The sequence below is a fragment of the Mustela putorius genome, unplaced genomic scaffold, assembly GCF_011764305.1.
Source record: "Mustela putorius furo isolate JIRA1106 unplaced genomic scaffold, ASM1176430v1.1 tig00003983_pilon_pilon_pilon, whole genome shotgun sequence".
NCBI classification, from domain to species: Eukaryota; Metazoa; Chordata; class Mammalia; order Carnivora; family Mustelidae; genus Mustela; species Mustela putorius.
In genome coordinates, this window is record NW_025422123.1 from 12,157,836 (window position 1) to 12,172,810 (window position 14,975).

At 48.5% G+C, this 14,975-nt stretch overlaps 1 protein-coding gene across 2 annotated transcripts in view; it reads left to right on the forward strand.

The window, feature by feature from the left end:
- Nucleotides 1-13,564, forward strand: part of RUNX2 (RUNX family transcription factor 2) — a 224,174-nt gene extending 210,610 nt beyond the window's left edge. The window contains exon 5 of one of the 2 annotated variants that reach the window (XM_045071042.1): nucleotides 12,393-13,564. In XM_045071042.1, the coding sequence (XP_044926977.1) occupies nucleotides 12,393-12,970 (578 nt within the window). In that variant the 3' untranslated portion in view covers nucleotides 12,971-13,564. The remainder of the gene's footprint in view (nucleotides 1-12,392) is intronic. The other variant, XM_045071039.1, reaches the window with a different exon arrangement.
- Nucleotides 13,565-14,975: the final 1,411 nt, after the last annotated feature.

Genomic DNA, 14,975 nt, shown 5'->3' on the forward strand with positions numbered 1-14,975 from the left:
TCTCGTCTTCCAATGGATAGAGCCAAATTTAGAGTTGGGGCTGCTCATTTGAGCTTTGCATATAATTGGGCCTGGCACAAAGGGTTATCATTAGGAGGAAGGGCATGAAATGAAGAAAAAAAAAAAAAAAAGGGAAAGCTGGTACTCAAATTAGAAAAGATTTTCTGAGAAGAGACACAGTGGTAAGGCTGAAAGGTCTAATCTCAGAGGAGTCCTTAAGAGAAAGGACAGAGTATTAAAAATGCCCAGATGGGGGCACCTGGGTGGCTCAGTGGTTTAAGCCTCTGCCTTTGGCTCAGGTCATGATCTCAGGGTCCGGGGATTGAGCCCCACATCGGGCTCGAGCCCCACATCGGGCTCTCTGCTCAGCGGGGAGCCTGCTTCCCCCCTTTCTCTGCTTGCTGCTCTGCCTACTTCTGATTTCTCGCTCTGTCAAATAAAATAAATAAAATCTTAAAAAAAAAAAATGCCCAGATGGGGCAATTAGAGAAGCTAATATGGCCATCTCTTAGGATCACTTGCTTCCAAGTACGGCAGGTGCAGGGGGATTGTCGTGATAGGTGGCAATAGACACCGGAAGCATCCATTGTTAAGATCCAGGGTCTGCTCCCTGGGCGGCAGAGAACAATTGGAGAAACAGGGAGATCCACTTAATAGATGTTTGCCAGGCATCTCTGGAGCTGGGCATCGTCACTTCGGACTGATTGACAATAGAGGGTCCTGGGGGATCCTGAGCCCTTTGCTCAGCCATTGGCTTAGGGAACACCTTTGTCTAGAGCCTGGCTGCTCGTTGCCTTGGGAAATGGGACCATTACTGCTCCCTCCTCTCCAGCTGGGGAGCCAGTGCTTCCTTCCTTACTCAGTGTGGGTCCAGGGGGCACCATGAAGCCGGTCAAGGAGATGCTGTCGCCGCTAAGCTGGCGGGTGGATATGCATGTGTCCCCCGCACAGGGGTCTGGGGCCCTGTCGTGTGAAGAGGACCCAGGGGACCCCGGGTAGTGGGCCCGGCACTGCTCTGGTCCAACTCTTCCGGCCCCTCCAGCTCAACCTATGGACTCACATGGGGGGTACCTTGGCAGCCTCTCGCCAGACTGTCTCGGCACCCCACATTCCTGGTGGCGTCCCAGCTCTGCGTGACCTCGGGTTCTAATATTCTTGGGTTCGCTCAGACTACCCAGCTGGCTCCGCTCCGGGCTTCCTGGCCTTATTAAAACCAAAATGCCGTCTTTTACAACCCGGCTCTTTCCATCAAGTTCATCAAGCAGCCGCTCTTTTACAAGCGAGATGGCCCCTTTGGTGAGCTCTTCCTGGAGGGGGTGGCGGATGTGGGCAGGGAGCCTAGGCTCCAGCCGGGTCTGGCCTGGGCTCTATTCTTTAATGACAGTTAAAAAACAAAACAAAACAAAACAAACAAAATGAAGTTCGAAGGTGAGTGACCCTCCAAGAGGAAAGATTAAATGGGTTGATTTGGGAACTGTTCAACCCTGGAGGCATGGCTAAGAAACGTAATCTATTTTGAATTTTTCTTCACGAGCCTAAGTTGGTTATGGTGTGGGAATAACTTTTTCATTTTGTCCCTCCCTTTCTCTGTGCTATAAAAATATTCATGGCAAGGAGTATACAGGTTGTGTAAACGTCCCTTCAAAAAAGCACATAAAGGGATTATGTGTAGTCAACTTGTGTCTTCCTCCAAATGGGGATGTTCACAGGGACACATAGAGATATCCTTCACACACTGGATGTGAAAAAATAGCCAATTTAGAATTTGGCAGAGCAGCCCGGCCTGAGCGAGTAGAAAAGCTTGGCTTGGGGCTTAACAAACAATCCCATAAAACCCACACTTGCTTTTATTGAATGGTGATGCATGAAGGACCGAGGGTGGCCAACTTGAACAAGGACAAGAGCCAACATTCACAGTATTGTCCATAAAGGGTGGCAGCAAAGTTTCTTTTTTGCTGAAATTCAATCTATTCCTAGAAAAAAAAAAAAATTCTTCTCGTACTAGTTGGCTCGGCTTCACTCTGGTGCGTCTTTCTGCTGTGATATCATTTCAGTGCCTTCAAGGTTCAAGATGCAATGTCTTTTGCAGCCTCACCCCTTCCAGGTCAGCCTCCACAAGGCTGGCTGCCAGAGTAATCTTTATAAAAATGCAAATCAAATCTATCACTCTCCTACTGAAAATCCTTCAGTGGCTCCCCATTGCTAAAGTTCAAATTCCTTAGCTTAGTGGACAAGCTCTTCAGCCATCTGTCCGTGCTACCCATGTCACTCAGAGTCTCCCATCGCTGCACACCCTACACTCCAGCTATTTCAAATCGACAGGCCATAATCTCCAAGCCTCATACATTTGCACATATCATTTCCTCCATCGGGACTGCCTGGGGACGTGAGTTGGGATCCATGAGAGCAAATGCTGCACAGGGCAGGGGGGCACAGAAGGCTGATGTGGGGCAGGGGGAATGCAAGTTGTAGTTCCAACTAGGGTATTTGGAAAAGGCCTCTTGAGAAGGGGACTGAGCAAAGGCAGAAGGAGATGAGGGAGTGGGTCATGCAGATACCCAAAGAAGGAGCATTCCAGGCAGAGGGAACAGTAAGTGCAAAGGCCCTGAGGTGGGAATGTGCCTAGTACCTTCAAGGAATAGTTGGAGCAGGGTGGATGAGGAAGGTGTGGGGCAGCTAGGAGCCTGGCTGAGGAAAGTCGGGATCTTTTTTTTTTTTTTTTTAAGATTTATTTATTTATTTTGGGGAGAGAGAGAGAGAGAACATGAGCAGATGAGCAGGAGGGGCAGAGGGAGAGGGAGAGGGGAGAATCTCAAGCAGACTCCTGCTGACTGCAGAGCCCAACATGGGGCTCAATCCCATTTCAACTCAAGGAGTTGAAACCAAGAGTCAGACACTTAACTGACTGAGCCACCAAGACACCCCCATGGGGCTCTTGAACTGAAACAATTCCCACCTTTCTCCTGTGGCCAGTGGCACTAGTGAGAATGCATGACCCTGAGAAGCCAGAGGCTTGGCTGGGAAGTGCTTTGGAGGGTTGAATCACTTTGCTTATGGAAGCAGAATGGGTCTAAAAGTAGGTGCAAGTGTCAGGCTCTGGACTTGATTTTCTTCCAACCTATGTGCACCCAGTCTCCACAAAACCATTTTAGAATTGTTCACACTGGTGCTTGAGAAAGGATACACCTTCGAAATGCTGCAGTCTTGTTTATGTCCCAGACTGAATAAGTGATCCTGGTCCTCAGTGGACCCTCAGTGGGGGGTTTAACCCATGTCTTACCTATACTATTCCCAGTCGCAATTTGTTTTATTTTATCAGTCCTTCCCCATTCTTCCTTTACAAACAGTCCGAGATGTCATATATGGATCTTCTCTCAAGCCTTTGGGTAAAATTGTGAATTAAGGTGTCACAGTCTCTACCTCCCCTCCCTGGTTCCCACTCCGTTTTTATTGTGGCAAAATAATTAACATTTACCATTTTCACCATTCTGGGGCATGAAGTACCTTTATGGTGTCGGTTAAGTCATTCCCACCGTCCATCTCCAGAGTGTCCTTATCCTCCCCAATCGAAAAAAGGCTGCCTGGTTAAACACTGACAGTCCCCACTTCCCTCCTCGGCCCCTGGCAGCCACCATTCTCCTCTCTGCCTCTGTGATTATTGACTACCCAGGGACCTCGCACAAGGGGAATCATACAAGACTTTGTGGATGGGCTTCTGCGGCCGGCTCATTTCACTTAGTGTAAGGAATGTCTTCGAGGTTCATCCATTCAGCAGGTGTCAAAATTTCCTTCCTTTTTAAGGCTGAATAATAATCATATACAACATATACGTATATATGTCTGTACGTACACACACACCCTGCATTTTGTTTTCCTGTGCATTCATTTATGGACCTTTGAGAGAATAACGATGCTGAGATTATGGGCATGTAGATACCTGCTTTCACTGCTTTGTTCCCTCTTCCTTGAAGGTACTTTTTGGAACAGGAACACCTCTTGGCTTCCCGATTCAGTCTCTGTGGCTGCCTTTCTCCCTTCCAACCTACTTTGCTTTATTAACTTGACTAAGGATGAGCACTCCTCTTTAGCTCAGCCCTCAGCCACAAGGGAATTAGAGGCTGAGTAAGTCACACAGAAGTAAAAGGGGACGACTTTTCTCATATCACTCTCCAGGAAGCTACTAACACTGCCGGAAATAGAGACCATGTTCCCGGGCCTGGGTCTTCTGATCCTTAGAGGCAGGGGATGATAAGGGACTAGGCAGGGTTCTTGCTTGGAGAGTCAGTGCCACATCCTGGCTGGGGCCACTGGACATCTCTTGGGAGGACTTCGTGTGTTGGCTGTAATAGAACCTGGGTGAAGGCAAGGCCATGGTTTTGGGGCTCCTTGGGCCAGCGCATTTCATTCCGTGGCTATAGGTGGCACCTGTTAGTATTACTTTGGGTCGCTGGCTTAAATAGCGCTTGACTTTGAACGAAAAAGATGCAAATTACAAAACAAATTGTACATTTTGAAAGTTTGCTTCTAAAAGAGAGGAGGCACAGATAAGAGGGAGAATGGAATCAATAGGAATGAGCACTCCTGTGGGAGTCTGCCAGATACAGGTGAAGATGAGGGTCTCGTTAGCCGTGGGCTTTGGCCAACCTGTCCAAATTCTGTGAGCTTCAGTTTCTCTATGATAGGCAAATGGGCAGAGCTTCATTGTTGGGATTAAATGAGAAAACGGATGAATAACCCTATCTGCAGATTAGCATTACAATCACCTGAGATACTTTTTTTTTTTTTTTTAAGATTTATTTATTTGTTTGAAAGAGGGGAACAGGAGAGCATGTGCAGAGGGGAGAGGCAGAGGGAGAAGAGTCACAAAAGAGTGTGCTGAGGGGTACCTGAGTAGCTCAGTGGGTTAAGCCTCTGCCTTCAGCTCAGGTCCTGGGAGCAAGCCCCACATGCAGCTCTCTGCTCAGCAGGGAGCCTGCTTCCCCCTCCCACCCCCCTCCACAGCCTGCCTCTCTGCCTACTTGTGATCTCTGTCTGTCAAATAAATAAAGAAAATCTTTAAAAAAAAAAAAAAGGCGGGTGACCTTGCCTAAAATAATGGATTCGTTGATATTAAAAAAAAAAAAAAAGTGTGCTGAGCGTGAAGCCCATCACAGGACTCGATCTCATGGCCCCGAGAAGAGGACCGGAGCTGAAACCAAGAATTGGACATTGGACACTCAGCCAACTGTGCCACCCAGGTGCCCCTCACCTGGGATGCTTTTAAAACATAGGCTGCCTGGGTGCCCTCCCCAGAGATCCAAATTTAATTGGTTGGGAGCATCAGTGATTTTTACAAAGCTCCCCAGGTAACCCTAATATGCAGCCATGCTGGCCAATCAATGGCCTTGGATGTAGGAGACTCTCTGCGAATGTCGGCCCTCCTTCTCAGCTCTCCTAAGGCTCTCCGAACATACCGGAGCCTTAGTTTCCCAGCACAGAAAAATGGGATTCAGAGCAGAGTCTGCCCTGGTTTTCTACAACCATGGAAAGCGATACCAGCTTTGCACGTGGCCTGATGCTAGGAAACAGTCCGTAAATGCTGGCTTTTCTGGCAAACGTGGTGAGAATGACCGTGTCCTCTGCACTGTGGCAAGCCCTCCCCACCACCCCCAGAGCAGCTGACCATCCTCTCGCCTGCCTGCCCGGGCTGTCCAGCTTCAGCTCCCCTGCTGAGCCATGTTCCTGGGAGATGCCTGGTGAGAACTTGGGATCAGACTGAGTCAGAGGTATTTGCAGACTTGACTCACCAGGTCTTAAACCCAGAAGACTGCCCTGTGGGTCTTATGACGTTCCTGGAAAATAAAAGAAGTGAATATTATTGGGTTGAGTTCATCAGACACTCACCCTCCCTTTTGTGTGTCGGGCTTTCTGAAAGGAGCAAGCAGCAAGCCAGCCAAGTCTAAGCCATCAAAGGAAAGCACCCGGCTGCAGGCCTGAGAGACGCTGTTTCTTCTGCCGACAGGTTCAGCCTCTTCCCACAGACTTCTGCTCCTCTGGCTCCCCAGGGCTACCCTGTTTCTCCTCCCTCTAGGCTCCTGGGAAAGTGTTCCCAAGGGCTGCCTCTGGTGAGGTGTGTCAGAACTGAGCTATGCTGGAGGGCTGGGTGTGGGCTGGGAAGGGCCATCTGGACTCCAGAGAACAAGAAAGTGGAAGCTCTCCTGGAGTGAGAATTTCTGCAAACTTACACTTAAGCAACAGCAGGTAGGGCATCCATTTCTTCGATGCCTCCTTTATCTCTGAAGATCTTAAATCCTAACATTTCCACATTCCGGCTGTCTCTAGAAACTGCCTCTCCGCATCTCTAGAACTGTCACTTTAGCAATAACAACTGTCATTTTGTAATTTCTCACCCACAGCTGAGAACTCCTAACTGGTGGTCCCGCTCCTACTTTGTCTACTCCCTGCCCAACACAGCCGGGTGAACTTTTCAAAATACAAAACTAATTATATCAAACACACACACACCCTTATGCTTAAAACTTTCCCAAACCTTGCCATTGCTCTTAGGATAAGGGAAAAACTCCTTAACAAGTTCAACAAGACCCTGTGTGTCAGGATTTGGTGAGGTTGTGAGGATAGAAAACCCAGTTTAAAGGGGTTTTAACAGATAAGATTTTATTTTCTCACAAAAAGTTTGCAGTGGAACCAGCTAGGATTGGCATAACAATTCCCCAAAGTTATCAAGGACTCAGTGCTCTGCTCTGTCATCCTTAGCAGATGGTTTCCACGTCATGGTCCAAAAGGGCTGCTTGAGCAGCAGCCATTGCAACCAAATCCCAGGCAGAGAAAGGAAGAATCGCACACAGTACCTTTACTGGCATCTTTCTGCCCAGAATTTCTCTACTAGCTACAGCTAATTAGAAGACAGGCTGGAAAATGTACTCTTTAAGTGGTCATGGGCCTAAAAAGCAGGAAGAGAAAAACGGATGTTGGGCAACACTGGGAGTATATATCATACACTACATTTCCTGACCCCTACTCTCTTCTTGAGCATCATCTGGTCTCCTGCTTCCTTTCCCTAGCTATTTCCATTCCTGTCAACATTGGCTTTCTCTAGAAGTCCCCTGTATTTGCAACACTCCCTCCTGCCACAGGCCCTTGCTCAGAATTCAGCTTTCTCCCCTATTCTGATTTGACTCTAGAACTCTGCTCAAGCAGCATTTCCTAATCCTTGATTAGGTCAACCCTCCCATTTAGATGCTTATCGCATGCATGTCGATGGTATCATTCTTGCAATTACACATTTATTTTATGCAGTCATTTGATTATTTTCTGCCCCCACAATGAGGTCAGAGTTTAGGTCTAGCTTTGCACAGGAAAGAGCATTCTGCGGGGCATACTGTAGGTACTCAATAAATATTTCTTGAATGAATTAATGAATAGATTTAGCTCTTATCTCATACAAAGTAAGAGAGGCTGAGACTCAGCAAGAGATTTTCCTAGGTGAGTGGTGGTGGGTGGCCAGGAGGACTAGGGAGAGGCAGTAGAGCCTGGGGACCTTCCTAATTGACTGAGGACTTCCCCTGAGGGGAAGTCAGAGAGAAGAGCAGGGTTTAGGGAAATGATCTAAAGGGTTTATTTGCAAATGAATGGCAGGTTCTTACAGGCAGCCTCAGGCTTCATCTCTCCCCCAGGGGCATCCCCAGAGCAAGGGTAGCCTCAGGCTGGTGGGTCTACCCGGTGGTGACAGGGAATGCCAAATGAGTGTCAAACATTTAAAAAAGGGTCAGTCTTTCAAGGTGGCTATTTGCCAGCCAAAAAGTGACTCAGTCTGACTCAGCAATAAGATTGAAATGAAAGTGGTCAGAGGACCTTGACCCTGTAGCCTGGGTAGGAAGCCATCACTTTCTGCTAAAGGTCAGTGACCAGTGAGAGGGAAAGCATACCCATGCGCGCTCACTGCCAACATCTCGGCAAACGCAGAAAACAATAATCCCCTCACATGCCTAGCATCTTTGTGTACTTCCTCCCAGTCCTTATTTTACACGTTTTTCTATAAGCAGTTGAACTCCTTCACAAAACATGATTTGGCAATTTCCTTTCTCACTAAACTAAGCACGTGTTTTTAAATGGCTTTCCGGAGAGGATGTACTGATCTACTCTACTACAAACAATGTGCTAGAATGCCTCTCTCCTGACAATCCTTGCAAACTTTACCAGTTAAACATTGCAGTTTATCATTCCTAATTCCTAATTATTTCAGTTCATTATTATTATTTTAATTTGTGGTTCTTTCATGTCTAGAGAGAATGAATGCTTCTCAAACGCTTCTTAGTTATATATATTTTTGATAATATATATTTAAATATATTTATTTTTCAATCTATATTTTTCAATCCATGTATTTTAGTTCATAATTCCTTCTTTTAATTTGCAATTCTTTCATTTCTAGAGAGAATGAAAACTTTTCAAGTGCTTATTAGTTGTACAAAACTGACGTTTTTCAAAACTGACTTTTGCACCATTTTTTCTAGGATGGTAAATAGGAACCAGAAATTTTCCAAATGCTTATGATTTATACATATTTTTTCAAAACTGACTTTGGCAAAGTTATTTCTAGGATGGTAAATAGAACCTTTCCCACCTCTAGAAGTAGCATCTGTCCCAAATGGTTGTGTGTGTGAGGAAGATGGGGGTAGCGATGGGGAGAGGAAGGAGTGCTGTGGCAGAAAGTTTCCACTCCGAGTTTGGGTGACCCTGGCTCCCACGCCAGTCTCCAGCACGCCTTTGGAAGGATGAGGATCCAAGCTTTCTCAGCAAACCAACACTCACTAAATAGATGGCGGATGTTTGCAGTGCAGCTTTTTTGGATTGCTGCCCCAATCTGATCCACTGGAGGGGTTTTGATATCTGGGAGGCAAACTGGGAGCCAATGGAGCAGGGGAGGGACTGTGTCTGGTGGGGCTATGTCTCCAGAGCCCAGTAGGTCACCTGGCATGTGGTCATTCCTCAGTACAGGTATGTTCTGTGGCTGAATGATGGGAAGACTGAATGAATAGTTGCTAGGAGAAAGGAGACCCTGTCCCTCTGTGTTCTCAGTTCTGTTCCGTGCTAGGTCAGGAAACAGCAAGTCCCTGTCTCGCACAGACCGCCATCTCCATTTGGAAGTTAATCCAAATAGTAGCAAATATTCCTTCTGACTCTGAAGTTCTATGAAAACGCCTAAGCTGTTTTGCTTTTCTTTTTTTAAAGTGCCCTCATCTATGAAACCAGATGAAAATGTTGACCTCCCATGGGGTTGCCAGATAAAATATGGGACACTCAGTTACATCTGAATATCAGATAAACAAGGGATACTTTTTTAGTGTAAGTATGTCTCAAAGAGTGCATGACTCTGAAAATAAAGGAAGCACTGAATGATAGACAACGTCCAGCTGGATCAGTGTATTGCACCTGGGCTTGTGTTTCTGGACTGATGATGATTACTTGGCATTCATTCAACAAGTATTTATTGAGCATCTAGTAGATGCCAGACACCGTTTAGGCCCTGGTGACACAGCAGAGAATAAAATAAAGCAGTGTCTTTGTTTTCACATGACTTACGTCCTTATAGACGAAAAAGTACATAAAATATCAGGTGGTCCTAAAGCTCAGAAGACTAATAAAGCAGGATAAAGATCAGAGACCCTGTGGGGTGGGGGGGAGGAGGGAATCAAGCAGTCTGATGACCTTGACCTTCTCCACCTGAGAGCCTCTGACCTCCATCAAGAGTTGTGTTTGTAACAATAGGACCCTGATGTGATTTTTATAGCAATTATGAAGCTGCATGAAAATGATGTCATTGATTCAAAGGCACCTGTCCAAATCAGGGATAAAACGGTCAGCTTCAGGGATGGAAGAGACCTATAAATCATTTGGTGCAGATTTTAGCTGAGCTGGGGCTGGGGCTGCAACCAAGTTCCCTGACAGCTGGGAAAAAGTTCAGGAAGGTCAGGTACTTATTAAAAAGATGCTTCTGTTTTCAATTTCTATGTGGCGGTCAGGGTGGATTGAGTCCTGACAACTTGATGTGTTTTTGAAGTTTTAGCTGGAACAGCAGGGAGGTATTTTCCTTTTTAAGAAGTCTTCAAGCTGGGGTACCTGGGTGGCTCAGCTGGTTAAGCGCCTGCCTATCGAGCCCATCGTGGGGAGGCTGCTTTTCCCTCTCCTCCCTGTTCATGCTCTCTCTCTCTCTCTCTCTCTCAAATAAATAAATAAAATCTAAAAAAAAAAAAGTCTTTATGCTCCCTGGAGGTTCAAGGCTGGGCTGAGGACCGTGAGACTCATTGCTGGAGAGGCTACCTGTTTTACTCTCCTACCATTAGCACCAGCACTGTTGCTATCTTCATGATCATATCATGCTTGCAGGTGGTTCCCCTACCCCTGGTTACTCAAGTTGCTATGGTCATGAATCCTACGTTTTATTGCTAAGCTGTGTATTTGGTCTACACCTTTGCTAGGCAAGGTGTGGTTCCCAGGCCAGCAGCAGCCCATCATCTGGGAGCTGGCTATAAATGCAGAGTCTCTGGTCCCACCCCTGACCTGCTGAGTCACAGCCTGTCCTTTAAGAGTGTCCCACGGAATGGCATGAATGTTAAAGTTTAGGAAAGACTGTGCTAGAACATTCTGTGTGCTTGTGTCCATTGCGTTTCATACACTAGACTTGTATTTGATTTAACATACAGGCTTCTTATCTGCTATGAGATTTGGATGTGTGGGGCTCAGTCATGTCTTCCTCAACATCAGTTTGTAGAGTTCTTACCATTTTCAGCTCATGGGAATTATGCGCTCAGATATGTCCTCAGATTCTCAGTTTTCAAGGGAAGATCCTCATGGAAACCGGAAGAAATGAAGTTTTGGTAGAGGAGGGGCAGTTCCTTGAAAACCAATAGCAGAAGGTGACCAGGAAATTTCTACCAGAGAAGTTTTTAGGCATTCTGGTGGTTTCTCTGCAAATTGTGTTCTCTGGAGGAACAAGAGCCTCTAGGCCTGTCAGAGGGGATTCCCGACTACACAAACTGGCCCGCTGGAAATCTGAGGCCTCTAGGGCCCTATGAGAACGCTGTGGGGGACCAGAGTCAGGATGCAGGAGGGAACAAGCTCTCTTCTGGTGATCAGGGCTTCTTTGAGCCCCAGCCAGGCACAGGTGAAAGGACAGCTAGCCCGTGAGAGTGCACGTGTTCACCTTCCAGGGGTATAGGTTTACTCGTGGGCTTTCATCATAGGGCCCTTCCCAAGATAACAAGCTGAGGGAATCGAGCAAGTTCTGCCTCTGAAAGGCTTGGAAGTCCTGAAGGGCAGGGCGTAAAGGTGGGCCCTCAAACAGACAACGCAGAAAGCCAAGAGAGACACACTCCAGCTAGAACTGGGGGCGAGGCCTCAGAGACTTGGTCCCAGTAAAACTCAGAACTGCTTCCAGGGTGAGCACAGACTATCTCCCCAAAGGCAGCAAACAGGGTGGCTGAGACAGCTGAGTTAAGGGCTTTTGCACTGATGTGGATCCTTTGATGTGAACTTGGTAAACCTCCTTACCAGACCCAGTCACAAAGAGCTGCCGCCCACTTTTTACCTGGAGGCTCAAGGGATTAGGGGCAGACTAGCAAAGGTAGGCTTGTCAAGAGCCTCCAGGGCCTTGAGTGAAGCCCACTGTGAACCCAGATCAATGCTTCAAATTGAAGATTTTTGAAAGTGGGCTGATCAGCCTTGGAAGGGTCTGGGGGGTGGGGAGGGGTGGGGAGTGTCGCTGGACCCAACATGTACAACTTATACAGATGGGAAAGTGAAATCAAGTCCCTAAGTGGGGAGGGGAGGATGGGACTGGCCCAAAGTTCCATGGCATTTTCTGTGACGATTAGTGCTACTGTCATCTGGCTCCTGGCCCAAGATTCTTTCAACTGCCCCCTGAGAGCCTGGCTTTGGTGGGACGGGGAAGGAGGCCATCTGTTTAACACACTTCTGCTTCTGAGAACAGTGGGGAAGGGCCCTCCTTTCCATCTTCACCCACTGTCCTTGGCAGGACAGTGTCAGTCGAGGCTGCAACTCTGTCCCCATGCCCTCACTGTCTTCACGGGAGGGCCACCTCCCTAGACTGCGGGGCGGGGGGGGGGGGGGGGGGGGGGGGACAGCCTGCCCCACCTGGATGCTTTGTTGAACTCCATTATCTTCCTACCTCAGAATTCCTACGCTCAGCCCCACACCCTTCCCACTTGGTTCTTGGGACATTTACTGCTCCTACAACCCACTCTTCGTTACTACTCTGGGGTAGGACATGAATGTCCACTGTCTCAGTTCCTAGAGGGCCTTGCCTGGAGCTGGGCATACAGCTGGCACTCCGTGCGTGCCCTAGTGACTCTTTCTCCTTTCTTCCTCGACAGATTCCGAGCCCAGTACCTTGGATTCCCAGTCTTCGACCACCCTGTTCCTGTCCTCCGAGGAGCCGGGCCCTTCCACGGCTGCACTGCCCTCTCCCTCTTCCTCCTGTGAGCCCCAGGCCTTCTCCCCGGGGGCCTCAGTCCTGCCCCCGCTGCTGCCGCCGCCCCCCACCACCGCTGCTGCCCCCACGCCCACCGTCCCTGGTGCCCCTGGACGCGCAGGCCTCTACTCTGTCGTCGTCTCCTCCCCCGACGGAGCCCCGCGCCTTGGCGACTGGCTGCCCGGCGGCCGCGTGGCCACCCCTCCCGGCGTCTGTGGGGATGAGCGGAAGCGGCCCGCACCCACCCCGCATCCTGGAGCAGCAGGCAGGGAGGAGGGCGCCGAGGCCCCCGGAGCCTCCCCACCGCTCTGCGCCCGGCCTGCCGCGCCCACCAGTCTGGAAGCCAGCGTCGGGGACATCCTGGTGGAGCTGCGGACCATGAACGGCCACCTGGACATCATAGCGAGGGCCCTCACCAAACTCGCCTCGTCCCTGGGGCCTCCGCCACAGCCCCTGCCCGAGGCCCGGGATGCCAACTGACGCAGAAGCTGACACCGGGTTGGGCAATTTCAAGGGATCCCTCGTGTGCTGGAGCGTCCCCGCCTGTCACCTGTCACCCACAGGGGTCCAGCAAAACCAGCAGAAGAGAGCTTTTCTCTGCTCGGCCTGCCGGAGTGGACCTTCCCTGGCCGCTCAGTCTGAAATGACCGCGCTTCTCACACTGTCCGGCCAGGTCCTTTCTCGGTGGTCACCACTGCCCCCACTCCCCCGGGCTCTCCTGGACCTTCAGATGTCCTCCTTGTTTTGGAAAAGGCCTTGAGCTCTGGGGAGGAGAAGTGCCCTCAGAAGCTAGCTGGTGGAACTTTGGGCGAGGAGATGCTCAGGAGAACCATCCCTTTCACATCCCACTGTTGTCACTCCTGAGAAGCGTGGCAAGAAGGCAAGCCCGCTCCAGCTTTTCTCTCTGACTTGTTCATGGTCTATCTGATCTTTGGTGATGTTTACATATTTCTTAAAAAAAATTTTTTTTTGCATAATTAAATTTATTTTTTCTCATTATAACCCTATTACAGGAAGTTTAGAAAATAGAGACGTGAAAAAATCTGATGTATTTGGAGAAGGAGGTATTTAAGTCTTTCTTATGAATAAGAAAGTATCTGTGTAATAAACAAAACTTTTATGTGTACTTTCTGGATGTTGGCCTCGCTCCGCTCCCTTTTTTCCCTTTGCATGGGCCCCTGTTCCTGGCTACTTGTCCCGACCTTCCTGGACTCCTTTGGATCTTATTTCAACACTTCTCATGCTTGTGAAGAATAAGCTTCTAAAGTTCTCATGATTTTTTTCTAAAACTCCCCTAAATTTGTAAATCCACCCCTTTCCTCTGGATTGGAGCAGAAGCTGAGTCTCAGAGTGCCTGGACAATATGGAGGAAGCCAGCACCCTTGGTCTCTAGTTTTTAGGTGCCAGGGACACTGCCTTTCCCCACTGTGACAACCAAAAACATCTCCAGGCTCTGCCAATGTCCCCTGACTGAGACCTAGATGGAATTTCAGAAATCTGGAATAATCTCTACCCTCCAGGATCTGACTTCCCATAAGAAGCCAGGGCTCTTCTCACTCTCTTATTTGAGTTAGAATTAATTTGTCAGAAGCAGATACACTGCTCTTTTCCTGGAAACAAACCAAGAGTCAGAAGCCACACTGCACAGAGTAAAAGGCCGTCCGTCTCTGGGCATTTGCAGGACATGCAGGTGATGGGCTGAGGCCAGTGGCTGCCTGGGCGCTGTAGTCCTTGGCATACCCGGCACATGTCTGACTTCAGCATGCACGACCCACCTGGAGAACTTGTGAAGGTGCCCATTCTGCTTTAGTGGTTCTGGGGTGGGGCCTGACACTGCATTTCTAACAAGCTCCAGGAGGGTGTTGATACTACCGGTACAAGACACGTCTTGAGTACTAAGGGAGTAGTAAGGGCTTTTTCTACTTTGGGATTCCTGCTGGTTTGGGTTGCTTATCTTTGCATCCTCCCGTGGCCTAGATGCCCCCAAGCTCTTACCAAAACGTTCACTGCTGTTCTGGAGGAGTTCTTGTTTTATTTTTTTTATATTTAAAGATTTTTAAATTTTTTTAATCGAGAGAGAGAGTGAAAGAGAGAGAGAGCAGGGGGAGGGGCAAAAGGAGAGGGAGAAGTGGACTCCCCACTGAGTAGGGAGCCGGATGCTGGACTAGATCCAGGGACCCTGGGATCATGACCTGAGCTGAAGGTAGACACCTAACTGACTGAGCCAGGGTGTGGGCTGCCTTCAGCTCAGGTTATGATCCTGGGGTACTGGGATCGAGCCCCGTGTCAGGCTGTCTTGCTCAGTCGGAGCCTGCTTTTCTGTGTGTGTGTGTGTGTGTGTGTGTGTGTGAAATAAATAAAAGCTTCAGACATTTTAAAATAAAAGCCAGGGTATATTAGGTCTAGCCACCCACTTCTAAAGAAGCTCTACTGGAGTTCAGACCAATTCAACATTTATTGGGTGTCTACAATGTTGGTGCCTGGG